Source organism: Xyrauchen texanus, chromosome 28, assembly GCF_025860055.1.
Source record: "Xyrauchen texanus isolate HMW12.3.18 chromosome 28, RBS_HiC_50CHRs, whole genome shotgun sequence".
NCBI classification, from domain to species: domain Eukaryota; kingdom Metazoa; phylum Chordata; class Actinopteri; order Cypriniformes; family Catostomidae; genus Xyrauchen; species Xyrauchen texanus.
The window spans coordinates 41,892,541-41,909,271 of NC_068303.1; the positions used below are offsets into that span (position 1 = coordinate 41,892,541).

Here is a 16,731-nt window from a genome sequence, read left to right on the forward strand (position 1 = left end):
ACATATAATGTTTGATAGTCTGCTACATGAATTTCGCTCAGGTTACATGTGTGTCATTGGTTGTCAACGGGAGTTATTTCTAGTTGTTTGATGACGTTCATGTGAATATTTATGCTGCTGTTTTCATTTGTTGGCCCATGTAAACATGCGCCAGATAGACGTGTTTGTTTGTTTATTTGTTTGTTTTCTCATTTTTGAGGAAAACAAAAATATATTTAAAAAAACGAATTCTTTGATCAGACTTTGACTTTTTTTTTTTTTATTTAAATAAAAAAAGTAAAAAAATAAAAAATAATTTTGAGAGAGTGAAAAAACGATTTGTAGGCTGAGGAGAAACTAACACTCCTAAAAAAACATTTTTTCAGCTAGTGAATGTTTTTATTTTTTACAGTGCGCTTCAGGGCTTCCATAATAATCAAAACCAGATTTAGAAATGAACAATAATCAAGCATGATAAATGCTGTAAAAACTAATATTAATGTTTAGAAATGTATTATAAAGTGTGCCAAGAATGATATGAAATGATGTTGCAGATGTGCACATTACACACACACACAATAATAATCACATTTGATTGACACTGCATCTGTAATGGACAAGTCATGGTCACTATGGCAACATGTGTGGATCAATGACACACTTTAAGATCTTTCCCACATTAGTTCAATTTAGAGCGTCTCTGGATCCTCGCCGCATACAAAAGAAAATTCCAATCGCTGCACATCCTGATATCTGTGTGTAAAACACGTGTCATCATTCTCAGACACGCTTCATTAAAAACAGCAACACAAATCCTGCATTCTTAGGACAAACAGTGCGATGGGAACGATGCATTCATACATCTAGACTTTTTCAATACTTTCATTTCAAAACTTTACACTGAATGACCGATTCGGCTTGAAATCAAATCTAATAAAAGTAATTCAGATGAAGTCAAATCAGCATTAATGTTTCCTCATTTGGAGTCCATATCCGGACATGTCCCGTAATAAACACTGCTCAGCACTCCTGTTGAAGAAATGTACATATGCAAATACACTCATTAAGTTATTCAAGTGCAGAAGGAAATACATATGTACAGCAATTATTCATTTCTATGCCGCATGTAACCAAATGAAATCTGGATTCATTGTCAGAATTCATTTTCCCTTCTTCATGAAGAACTGTTCACATGATTAAAACATGAATGATGCATATCTTCACATCTTCACTCTTCATGTTCCGCTAAAGTTTCTTCCTGTAGTAAATAAAGGGCTAGAAAAGCACATGGTTGATATTTTTATTGAACCTCTGTTGGTGATATTGTGTTTTCCTCACACCACAGATTTGGGGTCGTCAGTCTTCACTCTGCTGTCTGTGTCGTCCTGTGCGTCACTCTTGTGTTCCAGCATTTTCTCAGTGGTGTCGGCAGCTTCCTCCTGCTCTTTCCTCCTCCTCTTCACCTCCACCCATGGGATCAGACACAGAACGGCTCCACCGATGATGGGAGGGATGCCCGCAAGGTAAAACGCCACGTCATAGCTGCCCAGACGGTCCCGTAGGAATCCTGGGTACAAAAGCACAGAAAGAAATCAGGTGAATGATGTGTTACATTTCAGTGTTAGGAAGTAACTAACTAAAAGTAGCGACACCGGTGTAACTTTTCCCAGCGCTACACGAGATGGAGAGGATGATGGAGAGAGTGTGTTTGATGACTTGTTTATTAATACAGTGTGACAAATGAAGCGTTTTCTTTTTCTGCTACAGTAGATGCATACATGTCAGACTCGTCAACTTGCCCGACACACGCGCACACACACACACACACACGCACACGCGCACACACACACACACACACGCGCGCGCACACACTCACACACACACGCACACACACACGCGCACACACGCACACACACACGCACACACACGCGCACACACACACACACGCACACACACACGGACACGCACGCACGCATATGGAACGCCAAGCAGTTCAAATATACGCAAATTTTAACACGTAGACAACGTGTAAACAACACGTCAACAACACGTTGTTAACGTGTTGTCTACGCGTTGTCTACGTGTTAACTTTTCACGCGTTGTTTACGTGTTGATTTCATGTGATTCTGAGCCATTTGGCCACTTGTCCAGTTTGAAGGGGTGAGTGTTGCACTTTTCCATTGGCTGCTGAGTAGTAGGGTTAAACCATTTCTGTAAGCCTGGGGGGTTTGCCTGCCACTATTTAACATACTAAGATCCTCTAATTTCTTGGTCCTTTTCTTCCTTTTGTGTGTAGCCTATACAAATGTAATATTTGGATTGCAGTTTTAGGACTTAAAATAAATTATTATTATTATTTTCATCAAGATAAATTGCCCCTTTTGCTCCTTTACTGCCTATTTTGGTAAACAAACACATTAGAGGGAATTCATGCTTTTACACCATTCATCAACTTTAGTTTTATATCTTAAAAAACATTAACAGTTGTGTGGGGAAAAACTAACAGCAGTGGTACTCATTTAATGTTGGTGTAAGATACAGACCATTGTAATAAATACTGTATATGTCTTTGGAAAACAACATGAACCTTTTTCAGCATTTTAATTTAATGTAGGGCTTTGACCAGCAGAGGGCACATTGTGACTAATTATGGGGCTTGTTAAAACCTAAACGGACCTCTTTTTGTTTAGATATTAAGCACTCAGACATATGCACACAGGTGATATTACCCATTTTGATGAAATGTACAGCCTTCCAAAGACTGTCAGTATTAGAATGAAAGTTTGTAATTAGGTCAGATAGTAACTGATTTGACAGTGCTGACAGCAGATGTACACTACGGTGCCAAACTCCTAGGTCATGCTTAAAATTCTTATTAAAGCCTAAAACCTGAGAAGTAAGTGTTTAGCCAGTTACAGCCTATTTATACATAATACATTATATATATTAATGTGGTTCAACAGTTTTAATTGTGCCCAATATTGTGCAAATGGTCTGATGGCCCTTGTTAAATATCAGCAGACTTCTCATCTAATTTTTTGGCAATTAAATCATGAGTCTGGCTATCCATAGCTGTTTTCACACTGCATTATTTTCTGGGAGTATTGTCTCGCTATATGAAAGGTACGGAGCGTGAAAGGGGGGTCTGATTTGATCCACCTTTGCGCCGGGAACATGAGTAGTAACAGAGATGGAACAATGTCTGTGTGAAAAGCCACAGCCGGCATGATGGTGTTGTGTCTGTTGGGTCTTTTTCTGTCACACAGCTGGTTCCGGAAAATCGCATCACTATGTGAAAGCATGGTTGTGGGATTATGCTGCAAGTTTTTGTTTAGTATGAATGAGCGCATGCAGCATATTGGAGATACTGGGGGAATGAAAAATCCAGTGCATCAAGTCTTATGTATTTTGAAGCTTATATTAGTGAGAACCTGTAAGACAGAAACTATGCCGTGTATTAAGCATGTTGAAAGTAAATCCATCTTGAAGTGTCTCCAAGCCTGAAAGCCTTGAAAACAGCCATCAAATCCATACACTATATCAGTCATAAATAACTATATAAATACAAAATAAAAGTTTAAATTGCACTTTAATAAATCAATCCATGTCTTTTCACTGTTTTATTATCAGAGACAGAAATAAAACAGGATGACCACTCCTCCACCCGGCTTAATTTTTGCTAAGGTGCTGGAAGCATCAATGAGTCCAAACTGATAAAAGAGATATCAGCACACTTAAATCTATGCAGTGTATCAGTTTGTTAAGCTTTCGGTCTAACAGACCTTCATCAGAGCATACACAACTCAACACTGGATAGACAGGCAGAAATAACCAATCACATTCCAGTCACTGGCAGTGCCAACACATCTGTGCACGCCAATAGACTGTAAGTCTATGTGCAAACCCCGATGACAGACGCTCCACTTCCTGGGAATTGAGGTTTTGAGTACTGAATGGCGTACTGTGATGCATGCCATTAGAAGCCTTGCTTGCCCCTGATAATAGTACAATACAATCTAATCACAAATTAAATGGGGATTTGAGAGGGATCAGGCTTGAGCCATCAGAAGTCCCCAGATCTATAAGTAAAAAACATCTCAGCACAGAGGGTTAATGGAGAGTTATCAGGTGAGGGGCACCACAAACCATAGACCCTAAACTGTACATGAGAGATGAAGAAAAGGAACATCTTGGATTACAGCACAACACATATCACAATCCACATTGAGGATCTTCCCTTGTTGTTTGCCAGATGGATTATTCCCATCTTTTAGAGGAGCTAAAATATTCTGTTTAGGACCTGCCTTAATGTTAGTCCTGCACCAGCTTGTTGCATAAGTTAGGACCTCTTCTATAGACAAAGAGGGGAGGATCATTAAAATGCTGGGTATGCTAATGCTTATGCCGGATCAGAGGCCAAAATAGGCCAGTGTTTAAGAATAGTGTTCTGACAGAGTAAATTTTACCCTATTTGACACTTTTTTGTAAAAGATCAAACTAGAATTGAAATGCACCTTGGTAAACCTCATCAACACACTGTAAAGAGGAGGCTCTGTCCCAAAAGCTTTATTTTTCATTGCAGCAGCTTTATCAATTAGTTCCTCATTAGAATGACATCTGAGCTCTTGGGTAAACCATATTCCAGAGCTCGATGAGCACTGCTGGCTAGGCAGATTGTAGTCTTATCTGTTTATCCCACTGCATAATTCGATCCACATATCCAAAAAAGACAAACGATTATGATCATATTTAACTGAGAACGTAAGGTCAGGAGGTGTCTGTTAGTGTTAAAAACATAACTGTGTAAAATAGTTATTCTATGAAACGCCTGCCATTTATGTCCGCAACGTTTGATGAGATGCATAAGGCACAAAAAATGTCCCAAAGTGTGTTTCCAAAGCTTAAAGTTATTAAATGAAGTGTTCTTGTTAACATGATATATGATAAAAATACTATTCTTAAAGAGTAACATACTATATTTAATCATTTTTCATTAGTACAATTTCACATGTCCGTGTTGACCAACATGACACTTGCATCTAAAATATCACCAAATAAGTTATACATTTTTTTCAAACATTTATTATTTTCAGGATTTGTCCCTGTATATATAAGATATATTTATTTAAAATAAATATTATTTTTTGGTAAATATTTTATGATTTGTGTGCGTCCCTCAGTTTGACTTACCACCCGTCACACTAATTGTTTTACTTTCACTCACTCACTCACTATATCTTAAGGGTATAGGCTAGTCTGGTATGCCCCCCTGCTGGTCATAACCTACATTCAATAAAAATGTTCAAAGAGTAAAATTTCATGTTTTCCAAATACATTTATTACAATGGTTTGTATCCTAAACCATCATTTAGTGAGTACCACTGTAACTTTGCAGCATCACAATTGTTGAATGGTGTAAAGCAAGAATATCAGTAGTGAAGCATAAGGAGGCAATTTGTCTTTATGAAAATAATTTATAACTTAAAATAAATTGTAAAGTCTTAAAACTGCAATCCAAATATTACATTTGCACACAAAAGGAAGAAAAGGACCAAGAAATTAGAGGATCTTAGTATGTTAAATAGTGGCAGGCAAACCCCCCAGGCTTACAGAAATGGTTTAACCCTACTACTCAGCAGCCAATGGAAAAGTGCAGCACTCACCCCTTCAAACTGGACAAGTGGCCAAATGGCTCAGAATCACATGAAATCAACACGTTGATAACACGTAAACAACACGTAAACAACGCGTGAAAAGTTAACACGTAGACAATGCGTAGACAACACGTTAACAACGTGCAAACAACGTGTTGTTGACGTGTTGTTTACGCTTTGTCTACGTGTTAAAATTTGCGTATATTTGAACTGCCTGGCGTTCCATCATACATGCACGCACGCACGCGCACGCCCACACACACGCGGTGGATTAAATGTCAGAGAGAAGCGAGGCGAGGGGGTCTGACATAATTGAGTGTGTGAGTTAAAGCAGTGTTTCTCAACTGGTCTATTCGGACTGGGTCACAGGCAGCAGAGAAAGAACAATATCATGGTCCTCCCATTGAAGATAGTTCAGCGGCCGTCCAAGTGATAGCCTCTTTAGGACTGCCGAGTCAGATTTAACGATAATCTCGCAATCAGTTCAAAGCTTCTCATCCGCACTTTCTCACGTGCAACGAGCTCGCGATCATCTCTCTGACACGTGCGTGCAACAACCGGGCTTTCCTCGATTGTGGAGTGCAGACCTCAAAAATGTAACATTAAAAACATTGATTTAAAATGTCTTAATGGTGACTGACCCGCAGAGAATGATTTAATATTCATTCATTCATTAATAATCATATGAGCTGAAACTACACATAACTAACAGCATATTAACTGTCATGGATTGCTAAAGTTACACAAAATAGAAAAACTAGTTGACACAATTTCTAAAACTTTTAGAAGTTAGTAAACCTGTAATATATTGTGTTTACTGATAGAAAAATGAAACTTACTGTCTAAAAAAAGTGGTGAAATTTTGCAACCATAAACATTTTTTTCTTCAAAATTCACTTCAAAACTAAATATGGATAAAAATAAGTTCTTAAATTCAGTTGACAACATTTATGATACAACGTTGTTTACCACAAAAGTGTATTTTGACTCGTTCCTCCTTTCATTTAAACAGCACAGATGTGTGTTCCAGTGACACTCTTACAATGGAAGTCAATGGGGTCAACTTTTGGAGGGTTTAAACACAGAAATTAAAAAACATTTAGTTATAAATCATGAATTATTTAAGCTGTAAAGTTGTTTAAATAATCGTTTGTGGTTGTTCAACCTTATGCGACGCCACGTCTACATGCGTGCATTTTGGCTTCACTAAACGCAACACATATTTGAAATGGATAAAAACGGACTTATCTCAGTTTAGAACACTCTAGACTGTCATTTAAGGGTTTAATGTGACACAACAACATGACGTTGAGTTTCGTGAAGCGCTTCAACAGGTGCAGCACCAACAAAAGTGTTTCTGGGAAGAAACCTCTTCAAGTGTTGTCATCGAAACCTGTTTGGTTATCAAGAGTCGCGTCTCTGGTTTCGTTTGATATGCCGCTTTAAAATAATGATAAACCTGATGTCCACATGCGTGCATTTTGGGACATATTCATTGAGAATAAATGTATTAATGTGTCTTTCAGAGGCTTTATATGGAGTTATGATGAAAATAAGATGCATTTCAAACTGTTCTGAGACCAGTGCAGACAGACAGCACACTGGAGGTTAAGTCATGCACTAAATAGGGAGCAAGGGAGCATCCTATAGCTCTCTATAACTGTTCTGAGACCAGTGCAGACAGACACACACTGGAGGTTAAGTCATGCACTAAATAGGGAGCAAGGGAGCATCCTATATCTCTCTATAACTGTTCTGAGACCAGTGCAGACAGACTTTAGTGTATTTAGTTACATCTTCAAATTTCTCTCTAGCTTTCCACAGATGCGGTTAGAAAGTGATTTAATGACAGTAAAATAATGTTAACACACATATTGTGTCTATACTTTTGAAACTGTGAGTATTTGAATGTTTACAGATTAAACCCCATTGACTTGCATTATAGTGTCTCCACTGATTTTGCTTCATTTAAAGAAAAAAACTTTTATGTGAACAATATTATGCCACAAATGCTTTCAGTTGAGCTTAACTTGTATTGAACACAGAATACTCATGCCTTGATGCCTTGACATTTGTGCTTTTTTCAGTTGCTTAAAAACATATTAATGGCTAAAGTCTGATAACACTGTATTCAACACAAAATGGGCTACAATAATATGTGAGCAACATGTGTGTACATGTTTGTATTTTTGAGAAAATACCGTTAATGCATGTTTTTGAAAACTTTTTTTTAAGTCATTGAAATAAGGCCATATAACACATACTAAACATTTGTCCACAATACTTTTGAGAACTGGATCTTGTAGCCTAGAGTTTATGCTACAAAATGATGTGAAAACCATCCTGATCACTCATTCATACAAAACAATATAGTAATTGAACTTTTGTAAGACACTTTTAGTGTTAGAAAGGTCATATGTGAGGAGACGTGAACTATCATTAATACTGATTGTAATTCACACCTGAGGAGACAAAAGACCCCTCCCCTGGGCCCATCAATGAGGAATGTGACAAAGAGAATGAATGTGAGGAGACTTAATGATTAAAAGTTTTAAGTTAAAAGAAGTAATCTGACAATACATTTTCTTTACTTAAAGACTTTACTTAATTTTATAGCTACACTACCATTTAAAAAGAAGTTTCTTCTGCTCACCAAGACTGCATTTATTTGAGCCAAAATACAGTAAAAACAGTGATATTGTAAATAGTTTTCTATTTGAATATATTGTAAAATGCAATTTGTGATCAAAGCTGAATTTTCAGCATCATTACTGCAGTCTTCAGTGTCACATGATCCTTCAGAAATCATAAGATGGTGATTTTCAAATATGGGCATATTTAAAGTTAAAGGGGTCATGACATGGGTTTTTTTATTGTATTATTATGTTCCCTTAGGTGCAATTATAGTATTAATATATATTTTTTTAAGAAAAACTTTTAAAATCTAGTGATTTATGACCTTTTCCCACCCTGTTTCTCATCCTCTGATTCAAACAGTCTGTTTTGGGGGCGTTTTCCATTTAAGACTTCAGTGTTAACGCCCACTGTTATGATTGGCTAACGCCAGTGCCTATGTATCAATTATTGACGCCTCCAGCCAGAACAATATGCAAGTAAACTAAGTAAAAACACTGTGATTATTCATAATGAATGAAATTGCGCTTTAAAAAGTAGTTTAAAGTTTAAAATAGATTACTTACAGTTTGCGTCGTCGTTGTTCCCAGAATAGTCGGCACGGACTTATCTTTGAGCAACAGTTTTCTGGCAAAGCCAGCATCATATTGAGATTTGTTCTCAAAACAGTCATCCTTAAAATGTACAGAACAAACGCTTAAGTTAACACTGCCGTGACTGGGACGTCCGCAAAAAATAAACTGCATCCATTTTTCCCTGACGCCTGGATCTTTCGGCAGCTTATTCAGAGGTTTTGTTTGACCACAGCCAGGAACAGCACATCTGTGTGGCATCGTAATTTTCCTGTGCACAAGTAGTCTCTGTCAGAGCTCGCTGTCCATCGACTGAACACTTGTGAGGCGACGGCGATACTGAAATGAGCGTGAGTTGTCTTGGCGCTTAAAGCGTAGTTATCTTGTGCTGGAGGCGGTCATATGCAAACGCTGGTACGTCACTTCTAACCGTCACGTCACTTCTAACCATGAATCCAGAACGAGCTGTATTTTGAGCTTGATTAAATAAATGATTCGTTTAGAATGGGGAGGACATCTTAAAATATTAAACTTGCAGGACGTTTTAATGATACAAAGACCTCTTATATACCAAAAGATCAAGGCAAATTTGGTTTCTCATGTCATGACCCCTTTAAAGTTTTTTTTACTCATTTAACCTGAACACATATTTGCAAGCACAAGCTTTGATGATGATAATGAGGCAGCACAAACACTAGTTAAAATATAATCTAAACATTCATATTATTTTTATATCATACAGCATACAATTTAAATACCTGCTTTAGCCAAACAGCATTTCAATGTTACTAAAACTTGCTTATTAGGACATATTTCAAATGTCAATACTCTGAATCCTGGCTGGTAAGTCTGGAAACAGTCCCACTAGTAAATATGTACATGTTTATATAAAATAGCGTGTCAGCTAATGAAAACGAACTGACTTACTCGTCTGAAATTGTATCCTCGGCCAGATCAAGTCTCTCTTCAAAATACAAATGTTCATCGGAGTCTCGCTCTTCTTCTGAGGAAAATGTTAACTCTTCGTCACTATCTAGGAGTTTTCTCACTTGTGTATCGTACTGTCATTCAAACGCACAGAAAAGTGAATGAATTTTGTTTTTAAGGCACAGTCGGGGGCGTTTAGCATTTGCATTGATCGTCTCAGCACATTAGCGTATGAATGGCGCGCTCTGCTGGTGGGTGTGATCACATTAGAGATAAATTACATCGCTTTGTTTCATACAGATTACATTGCAGGAGAATATTTGTTTTAAATTTGACTTGTTTTATTTAAAAGTAGACATTTTAAGCTTTCTTTAGACATATGTTTCATGTTTGTGTGATAAGTATTCGCTGAGTTTCAGTTCATGTTAGTGACGTGTGTGACAGAGCGGAGGCTTGATTAGCCTGATAAGGGACCGGGTGTGTAGAATCACGACCCGGCCCCGCCGTCCGCCCTGCCACAACGTGTTTCTGAAATATGCTCGTGAACACAGAGACTGCTGAAAGCTCACCCTTTTTATTTTCATTATTTTACAAAAGCACAAGGTTTTGTTGTTATTGTGAGTGTACACAAATAAAAGCAGACCCTTTAAAGTCTCTAATGATGTCTTACACTTACCGTAATTTCCGGACTATTGAGCGCACCTGAATATAAGCCGCACCCACTGAATTTAAAAAAATATATTATTTTGAACATAAATAAGCCGCACTTGTCTATAAGCCGCAGGTGCCTACCGGTACATTGAAACAAATGAACTTTACACAGGCTTTAACGAAACACGGTGTGGCAGCGGGGGCGTGGTCAAGCGCCCGTCCGGGAGAGAAAAGCGGTAAGGGCGCTTACATCAAGTGCTGAAAACTGTCACACTGGTGCCAGTGTGACAGTTTTCCCAAGAAGGACACGTGAAGAAGGGCACTTGACGTTCCAGGTAAGGCTTTTAATGGCCACAGCAATGTTTACAATCAATTTTATAAAGTTTCTCAATTCTTGGTCTTCTATGCGCCAACACTAGACTGACGTGTTTCTGTCTGTCACTCACTCACTCTCTCTGCTGCCTTTTTATGCCGATCTCCCCACGCTTACTGAAATTAGACACAGGTGTTAGACATTAGGTGTAAGCGCCCTTACCGCTTTTCTCTCCCGGACAGGCGCTTGACCACGCCCCCGCTGCCACACACGGCTTGTAACAAAAAATACAAAATTAGCAGTAAACAGTAGCCTAGCAAGAAAGTCATTGGTCACTATCTTCCTCCTCTTGTGCACATGAAACCACTGAAGTCATCTCCTTCGGTGTCAGAGTTGAATAGCCTCAGCTTTAGTTGTCTTTTTGCACTGAGTCAATTCCTCACGCTGCTGTTTCCAACGTCTCCCGTGCAGCAGCTCCATTTACTTTTTCAACAGCCAGATCAATCGCCTTCAACGTGAAAGCTGCATCATATGCGTTTCTCCATGTCTTTGCCATGGTGAGGGTGACAAAATGACTACCGTAATCAGAATGATGGGAAGTTTGAGCGCGCTCGATTTAATCTAAACAGTAAACAAAAAAGTTGTTTGACCTTAACCCGTTCGGCAATTTCAATTGGTCTAATGAAAGCTTCATGCCGCCAAAAAACTGAGCACGTCACAGAATGTTTTTTTTGTTTTTTTTTTAAATACAATTTGAAAACGGGAAAAATCAATATATTAGCCGCTTCGTTGTTTAAGCCGCGATGTTCAAAGCGTGGGAAAAAAGTTGCGGCTTATAGTCCGGAAATTACGGTATCTGTATGCCCCAAAATGACGGAGAATTTTATGTTGTTTCCGCAGTAATGACGATAAAATCCAGCAGGACGCGCCAGCGCATCCGTCTACACCAGAGGGTTAAAGACTCTCTGTACAAACCAATATGTTTCAATCAATCTTTGGCCTTTAATGAGCTTTATTTTAGATAGATTTTTATGAAAAGTGCCTATATGTCTCCTATTCACTGAAGTTCTTTTGTCTAAATGAGAGTAAGGGGGCTTTCACACTTGGTTCGATTGCCTGTTCCGAACCCGAGTTCGATTGCTCCCCCCTCCCCCCTGCCCCCGATGGCCTGTGTTTACATTATATATTTGTATCCGAACTGCGGTACGCTTGCGTCATCAAGCTGCAGCTGGTGCGTAATCGTGTTGCTTGATAACCGCGAAATGAAAAGGCGTCAAAATTCAATGAATAGACTTGCTCGGTTCACATTTGTTCTTCTTTTTTCTTCTCAAGATACTGAAACACACTTGCGTCTGTCTGCCGCAAAAATACTGAAATTGTTCAAAAGACAGCGGGCTGTCCGCCGAAGACAATTTTTGGCAAGCAGAAATCATCTCTCTGCTTGCAGTGCGTGTGCGTCAATCCCGCTTTTCGTCAAGGTAAGTGTATACACACACACACGCACGCACGCACGCACTCACGAAAGTAAACCCTTTCCGCTCATTTTGAAAGTGACGCGTGTGAGACTGACGACCACATTATACGTCATCAATAGCGGTTCACTTCCGCGGTTTGGTTCGATTGCGTTCATATCAGCAGCGAATCGTACTGGAGTTCACATAAACCGTACCCCAGACCACCTTTTTAAGCGGACCCGAGTACGGTTCGCGGGTGCGCACCCGAGTTCGGAAGACAGCGTTCACATCATCCAAACGAACCGAACTCTGACGTCATTCGAACCGGGGTGTGCACCAAAAGTGCTAGTGTGAAAGCCCCCTAAATCTCTGAAGCCATATTAAACATCTGTGGGAAAACTGAACCAGAAGAGTTCAGTAAGCACATACCCGTGTGGTGTTCAGGAATCCACATACTTTTAGTCATAAAGTGTATTCATCTAACACAAGTTTGACTGCTGCAATTTGTAGAACGGTGCAGAACCACGTTCAGAACATACAATAATAAAACATCACACAATACTGCATTATTGCCAAAGCATGTGAAATGACTTCAGCATAGAAGTTCACATCATGCATTACCTGCAATCGGAGGTCCAACGGTCATGGGGATAGACATCATGCCCAGGAGGAAGCCAATGGCCTGTGACACGTTTTGAGAGCCCACCAGCTCAAAGGCGATGGGAGCCATGATGCTGATGAAACAACCATCAAACAGACCCATGAGCAGACACACGGAAATCAGCCCACCAAAGATGTGACACAGAGGAATCATCATAGACATCACGCCGATGACCAGGAATGAAGACACCTGGAGATGTGAAGCGGACAAAGAGAAGGATTAGAAATGGTTCGAAAAACAAAGTTTGTGAACTATGTTTGTTGTAACGTAACAGAAAACTGAAAGAAAATCCAGTTCAATTATTCCAGACTGAAAATGGTATTTTGAAATACAGGTTACCTGTTATAAATGCCAGGTAATTCTTCTCTCACCTGTAGGTAGACTTTGTTGACTCCAGGTACGTAGTCTGCCACTCTGCCGAAGATAAGACGACCCACTAAAGACGTGATGCCGATACATGTGAGCAGAACCTCTTTATTAGCATTCACTCCAAACCGCTCCTCTACATGTTTCATCTGATATCACACACACATACAGACTTTAAACAATAATCTACAGAAACGAGTAATGTCATATACAATATATTCAAGAACTAAGTTATAACTTAAATAAAAATACAATACAAATAATAATATTAACAATGCTAATCATACGAACGCGTACTTCACACTACTAAAGGATGGTGACATAAGTGTCTGTAACGGTAAAAGGGAAAGGAGGAGGCGAGAACCGGATGAAGCATCAAAATAATATTTAATTAAACAAAAACATAAACACATACAGGGCAGCTGCCTGTAGCTCTCTCCCTCCCGAAACTACCGACTTTGGCCACCTTTATCCCTCTTGTCGGCTTGATTAGCATGATTAGGTGCATCATCATGGCCCAGCCCCACCCTCCTACTTGCCACAGTGTCCCTTTGCACCTCCTGGTGGTGATTTGGCGAACGAGTCTCATGTGTGACGATTTAAAGCATTAACGCAGAAGTACTGAACACGGTAAAGAGGATCATTTTGCTTGAGTACCTACTGTATGTGTAGTATTTTGCACAAAACCTGTTAAAAATGTCCAGGTCATATTTAAACCCAAATGTATTTTTCAGTAATCCTAAATCGCAAATGAATGTAATCCTGAATTAAGGATAGTGTAAACACGCATGTCTTGCTGTCCTGGGCGAAGGGCTCAAGGCTCGAGACATGACCCGAGCTTGAATACCACTGGATTACTATTGATGGAACAGATCAGAGAAGCAGGGATGCCAAAAACTCTCAATGCCACAAGCACGCTATCCGCTGAGGTAGACAGGCACGAATAATTCTGGCCAAATTTCTGAGATCATCTGATAAAGATCTTGTGTTACGTGAGGAGTAAAGGAAGGCTTTCTTGGAAGAACCACAGTATTTTCTTGTTCCCAGACTTTGCGAATTCGACAAGAGAGAAAAGTGATCGATTCAAGGAATGCAAGAAACTCTCACATCAACGGAAGGTCGCTTTTGCACTGATGTTCCTGGCCAAATTGAGAATAGATATTAAGGATGGCCGTAAAGTATTTGCATGTCTCCAACAAGGGTTGTCCTTCATAAAGTCAATGGAATAAGTAAGTCATTTTGTGATACTCATGTTGCAGCCAAGTGAGCCTGACTAACTGAACATTCACTTGACCATCCGAGGAAACTGAGCACCTTTTCTTTTTTGTTTTGTGTAGCAGCACTCCTTTGGAACAGTGTTGTGGATGAATCTGTATGTTCTTTATGCTTATGCCTCCTATTGGTTGGAGTTTGTTTTATGGAGTATTTCTTGCAGGACATTGGAGTGATTGGGTCATTTGCTGCACTCATATGGCAGTTCAAAGCTCACTGAACATTTGTTTGACTGTCTGAGTAAACTGAACAGCCTTTTTTTCTTTTCTTTTTTTCTTTTATGTGTGCTGGTTCCGCTGGAGCTTGTTTTTTGTGGAGGAACACTCCTTTGGGACAGTTATGTGGATGAATCTACACGCTCTTTGTGTTTATTCACCTATTGGCTGGAGTTTGTTTTATAGATTATTTTCTGTTGTGTAATTCTGTCTTACAAAATTTGTATAGAAACACCAGACTTGAGCAATCCAATGGCAAAGTTGTCACGGGGGCTCTCGAAGGTGTACATGGACTGTTTGAGTTTAGAGGGATGGACGCCAGTTGGCACTATCTTGCACGGGGATAATGCGCACGTTTTTCTTTTTTCTGTTTGTTTGGTTCTGGGGGAAATTTGGGGTTTGTTTGTTGAACTAATGTTGGAATGTTTTTTTTTAATAATTTTATTTTTGACACACAATCTATTTTTCTAATATGTCAAAATATCAAATGTTAATTTGAGTGGATTGTCTTTCCACGTGGAATGTGAATGGGTTGGGGCACCCCATTAAAAGGAGGAAGGTTATTTCTCTTCTTAAGCTTAAGAAATATGATATAGTGTTTCTTTAAGAAATGCATCTTTCCCCACAGGTAGCTGAAAAATTTGGGAAGATTTAGGGTGGACATGTTTTCTTTAGTGCTGGCTCAAGTAAGAGCAGGGGAGTCATTACATTGATACGTAAACATCTACTATTCAAATGTCTCAGATTAAAGAAATTAAGAAGAGTCATTATTGTTTTTGCTGAAATTCAGGGGAAAAGTCTTATTTTGGCTAATATTTATGCACCTAATGCTGATGATCAGGGCTTTTTTATAGATCTTAAAGGGATGTTGCAAGCCGCTGGCACCCCTCATGATATAATATTGGGAGAAGACTTTAATCTTTTGATGGACTCCGTCCTTGATCATAGTGAAGCAAAAGTGTGTAAGCCCCCTAGAGCAACATTGATGCTTCACAGGATTTGTAAAAATCTTGGTCTTACAGATATTTGGAGACTTTTGAACCCATCTGGTAGGGACAATAATTTCACCTCATTTCATCTGTTGTTGATTGCAAAATTGGAAATATTTTAGTCTCAGATCACGCCCTGGTGTGTTGAGATGTTGCCACATACGGAGAAAAAGAAATCATATAGTTGGTGCTTTAATGAATCCATTTAGCAAAATCCTGAATTCCAAAAATTTGTAAAGTCTGAAATCGATGTTTATATGGAGACCAACTGGTCCTCAGTATCCTCTGTGTGCGTGGCTTTGGAGGCACTTAGGGGTCAGATCATACAGTATGCCTCATTCACCAAAAAATCCAAATCACAAGAACTTGTGGAGGTTGGAGGGACTATTAAAAGTGCTGAGGCAGAGCTGAAGCGCCAATGTCATCTAAAGGTCTTAGAGAACTGACTGAAATAAATATATAATACTATTTTGACGCAGAAGGGGGAGTTTTGGCTATTCAGGGCAAGACAGTCATACTTTGAGTTGGGGGACAAAGCAGGAACGCTTTTGGCTAGATATATAAAGCACTCTGCTTTATATATCTAGCCAAAAGCGTTCCTGCTGTGGAACCATTAGCAGCCACGAAAAGAAGGGAAGATAATTTTCCAGGCGTGATGGTGGGAGGTATGGCGCATAAGCTTTTGCTTTATGCTGATGATATTTTATTATTCATCTCTGACCCCATTAGATTTATACCTTGCCTCCACAGAATTATTAATTCCTTTTATAAGTTCTCGGGATACAGAGTCAATTGGTCTAAATCCAAAGCTTTGGCTCAGACAGCATACTGCCCAGTACCGGCATTTACCCATAAACCCATTATTTTTAAACTTGGGTGAGTGTAAGATTCACAGATTGTCGAACGCTTTTAAAGTCATGCAGCAAATAGGTTCTATGGTCAAACTTGGGTTTGATAAACCATTGATTAGAGTAAAATTGGTGAAGACTTGTCTGTAAGAATAAAAATAATGAATGGTTTCAATGCGTGAAGCGTTTATCCAGA

At 39.1% G+C, this 16,731-nt stretch overlaps 1 protein-coding gene across 1 annotated transcript in view; it reads right to left on the reverse strand.

Moving 5' to 3' along the window:
• Nucleotides 1–330: 330 nt before the first annotated feature.
• The window catches only part of LOC127621770 (monocarboxylate transporter 10-like), a 69,532-nt gene continuing 53,131 nt past the window's right edge, over nt 331–16,731 (reverse strand). Inside the window, exons 4-6 of the mRNA XM_052095494.1 lie at nt 13,217–13,360; nt 12,806–13,034; nt 331–1,546 (exon numbers count right to left, since the gene is read on the reverse strand). Coding sequence (XP_051951454.1) covers nt 1,314–1,546; nt 12,806–13,034; nt 13,217–13,360 — 606 coding nt within the window. The 3' untranslated portion in view covers nt 331–1,313. The remainder of the gene's footprint in view (nt 1,547–12,805; nt 13,035–13,216; nt 13,361–16,731) is intronic.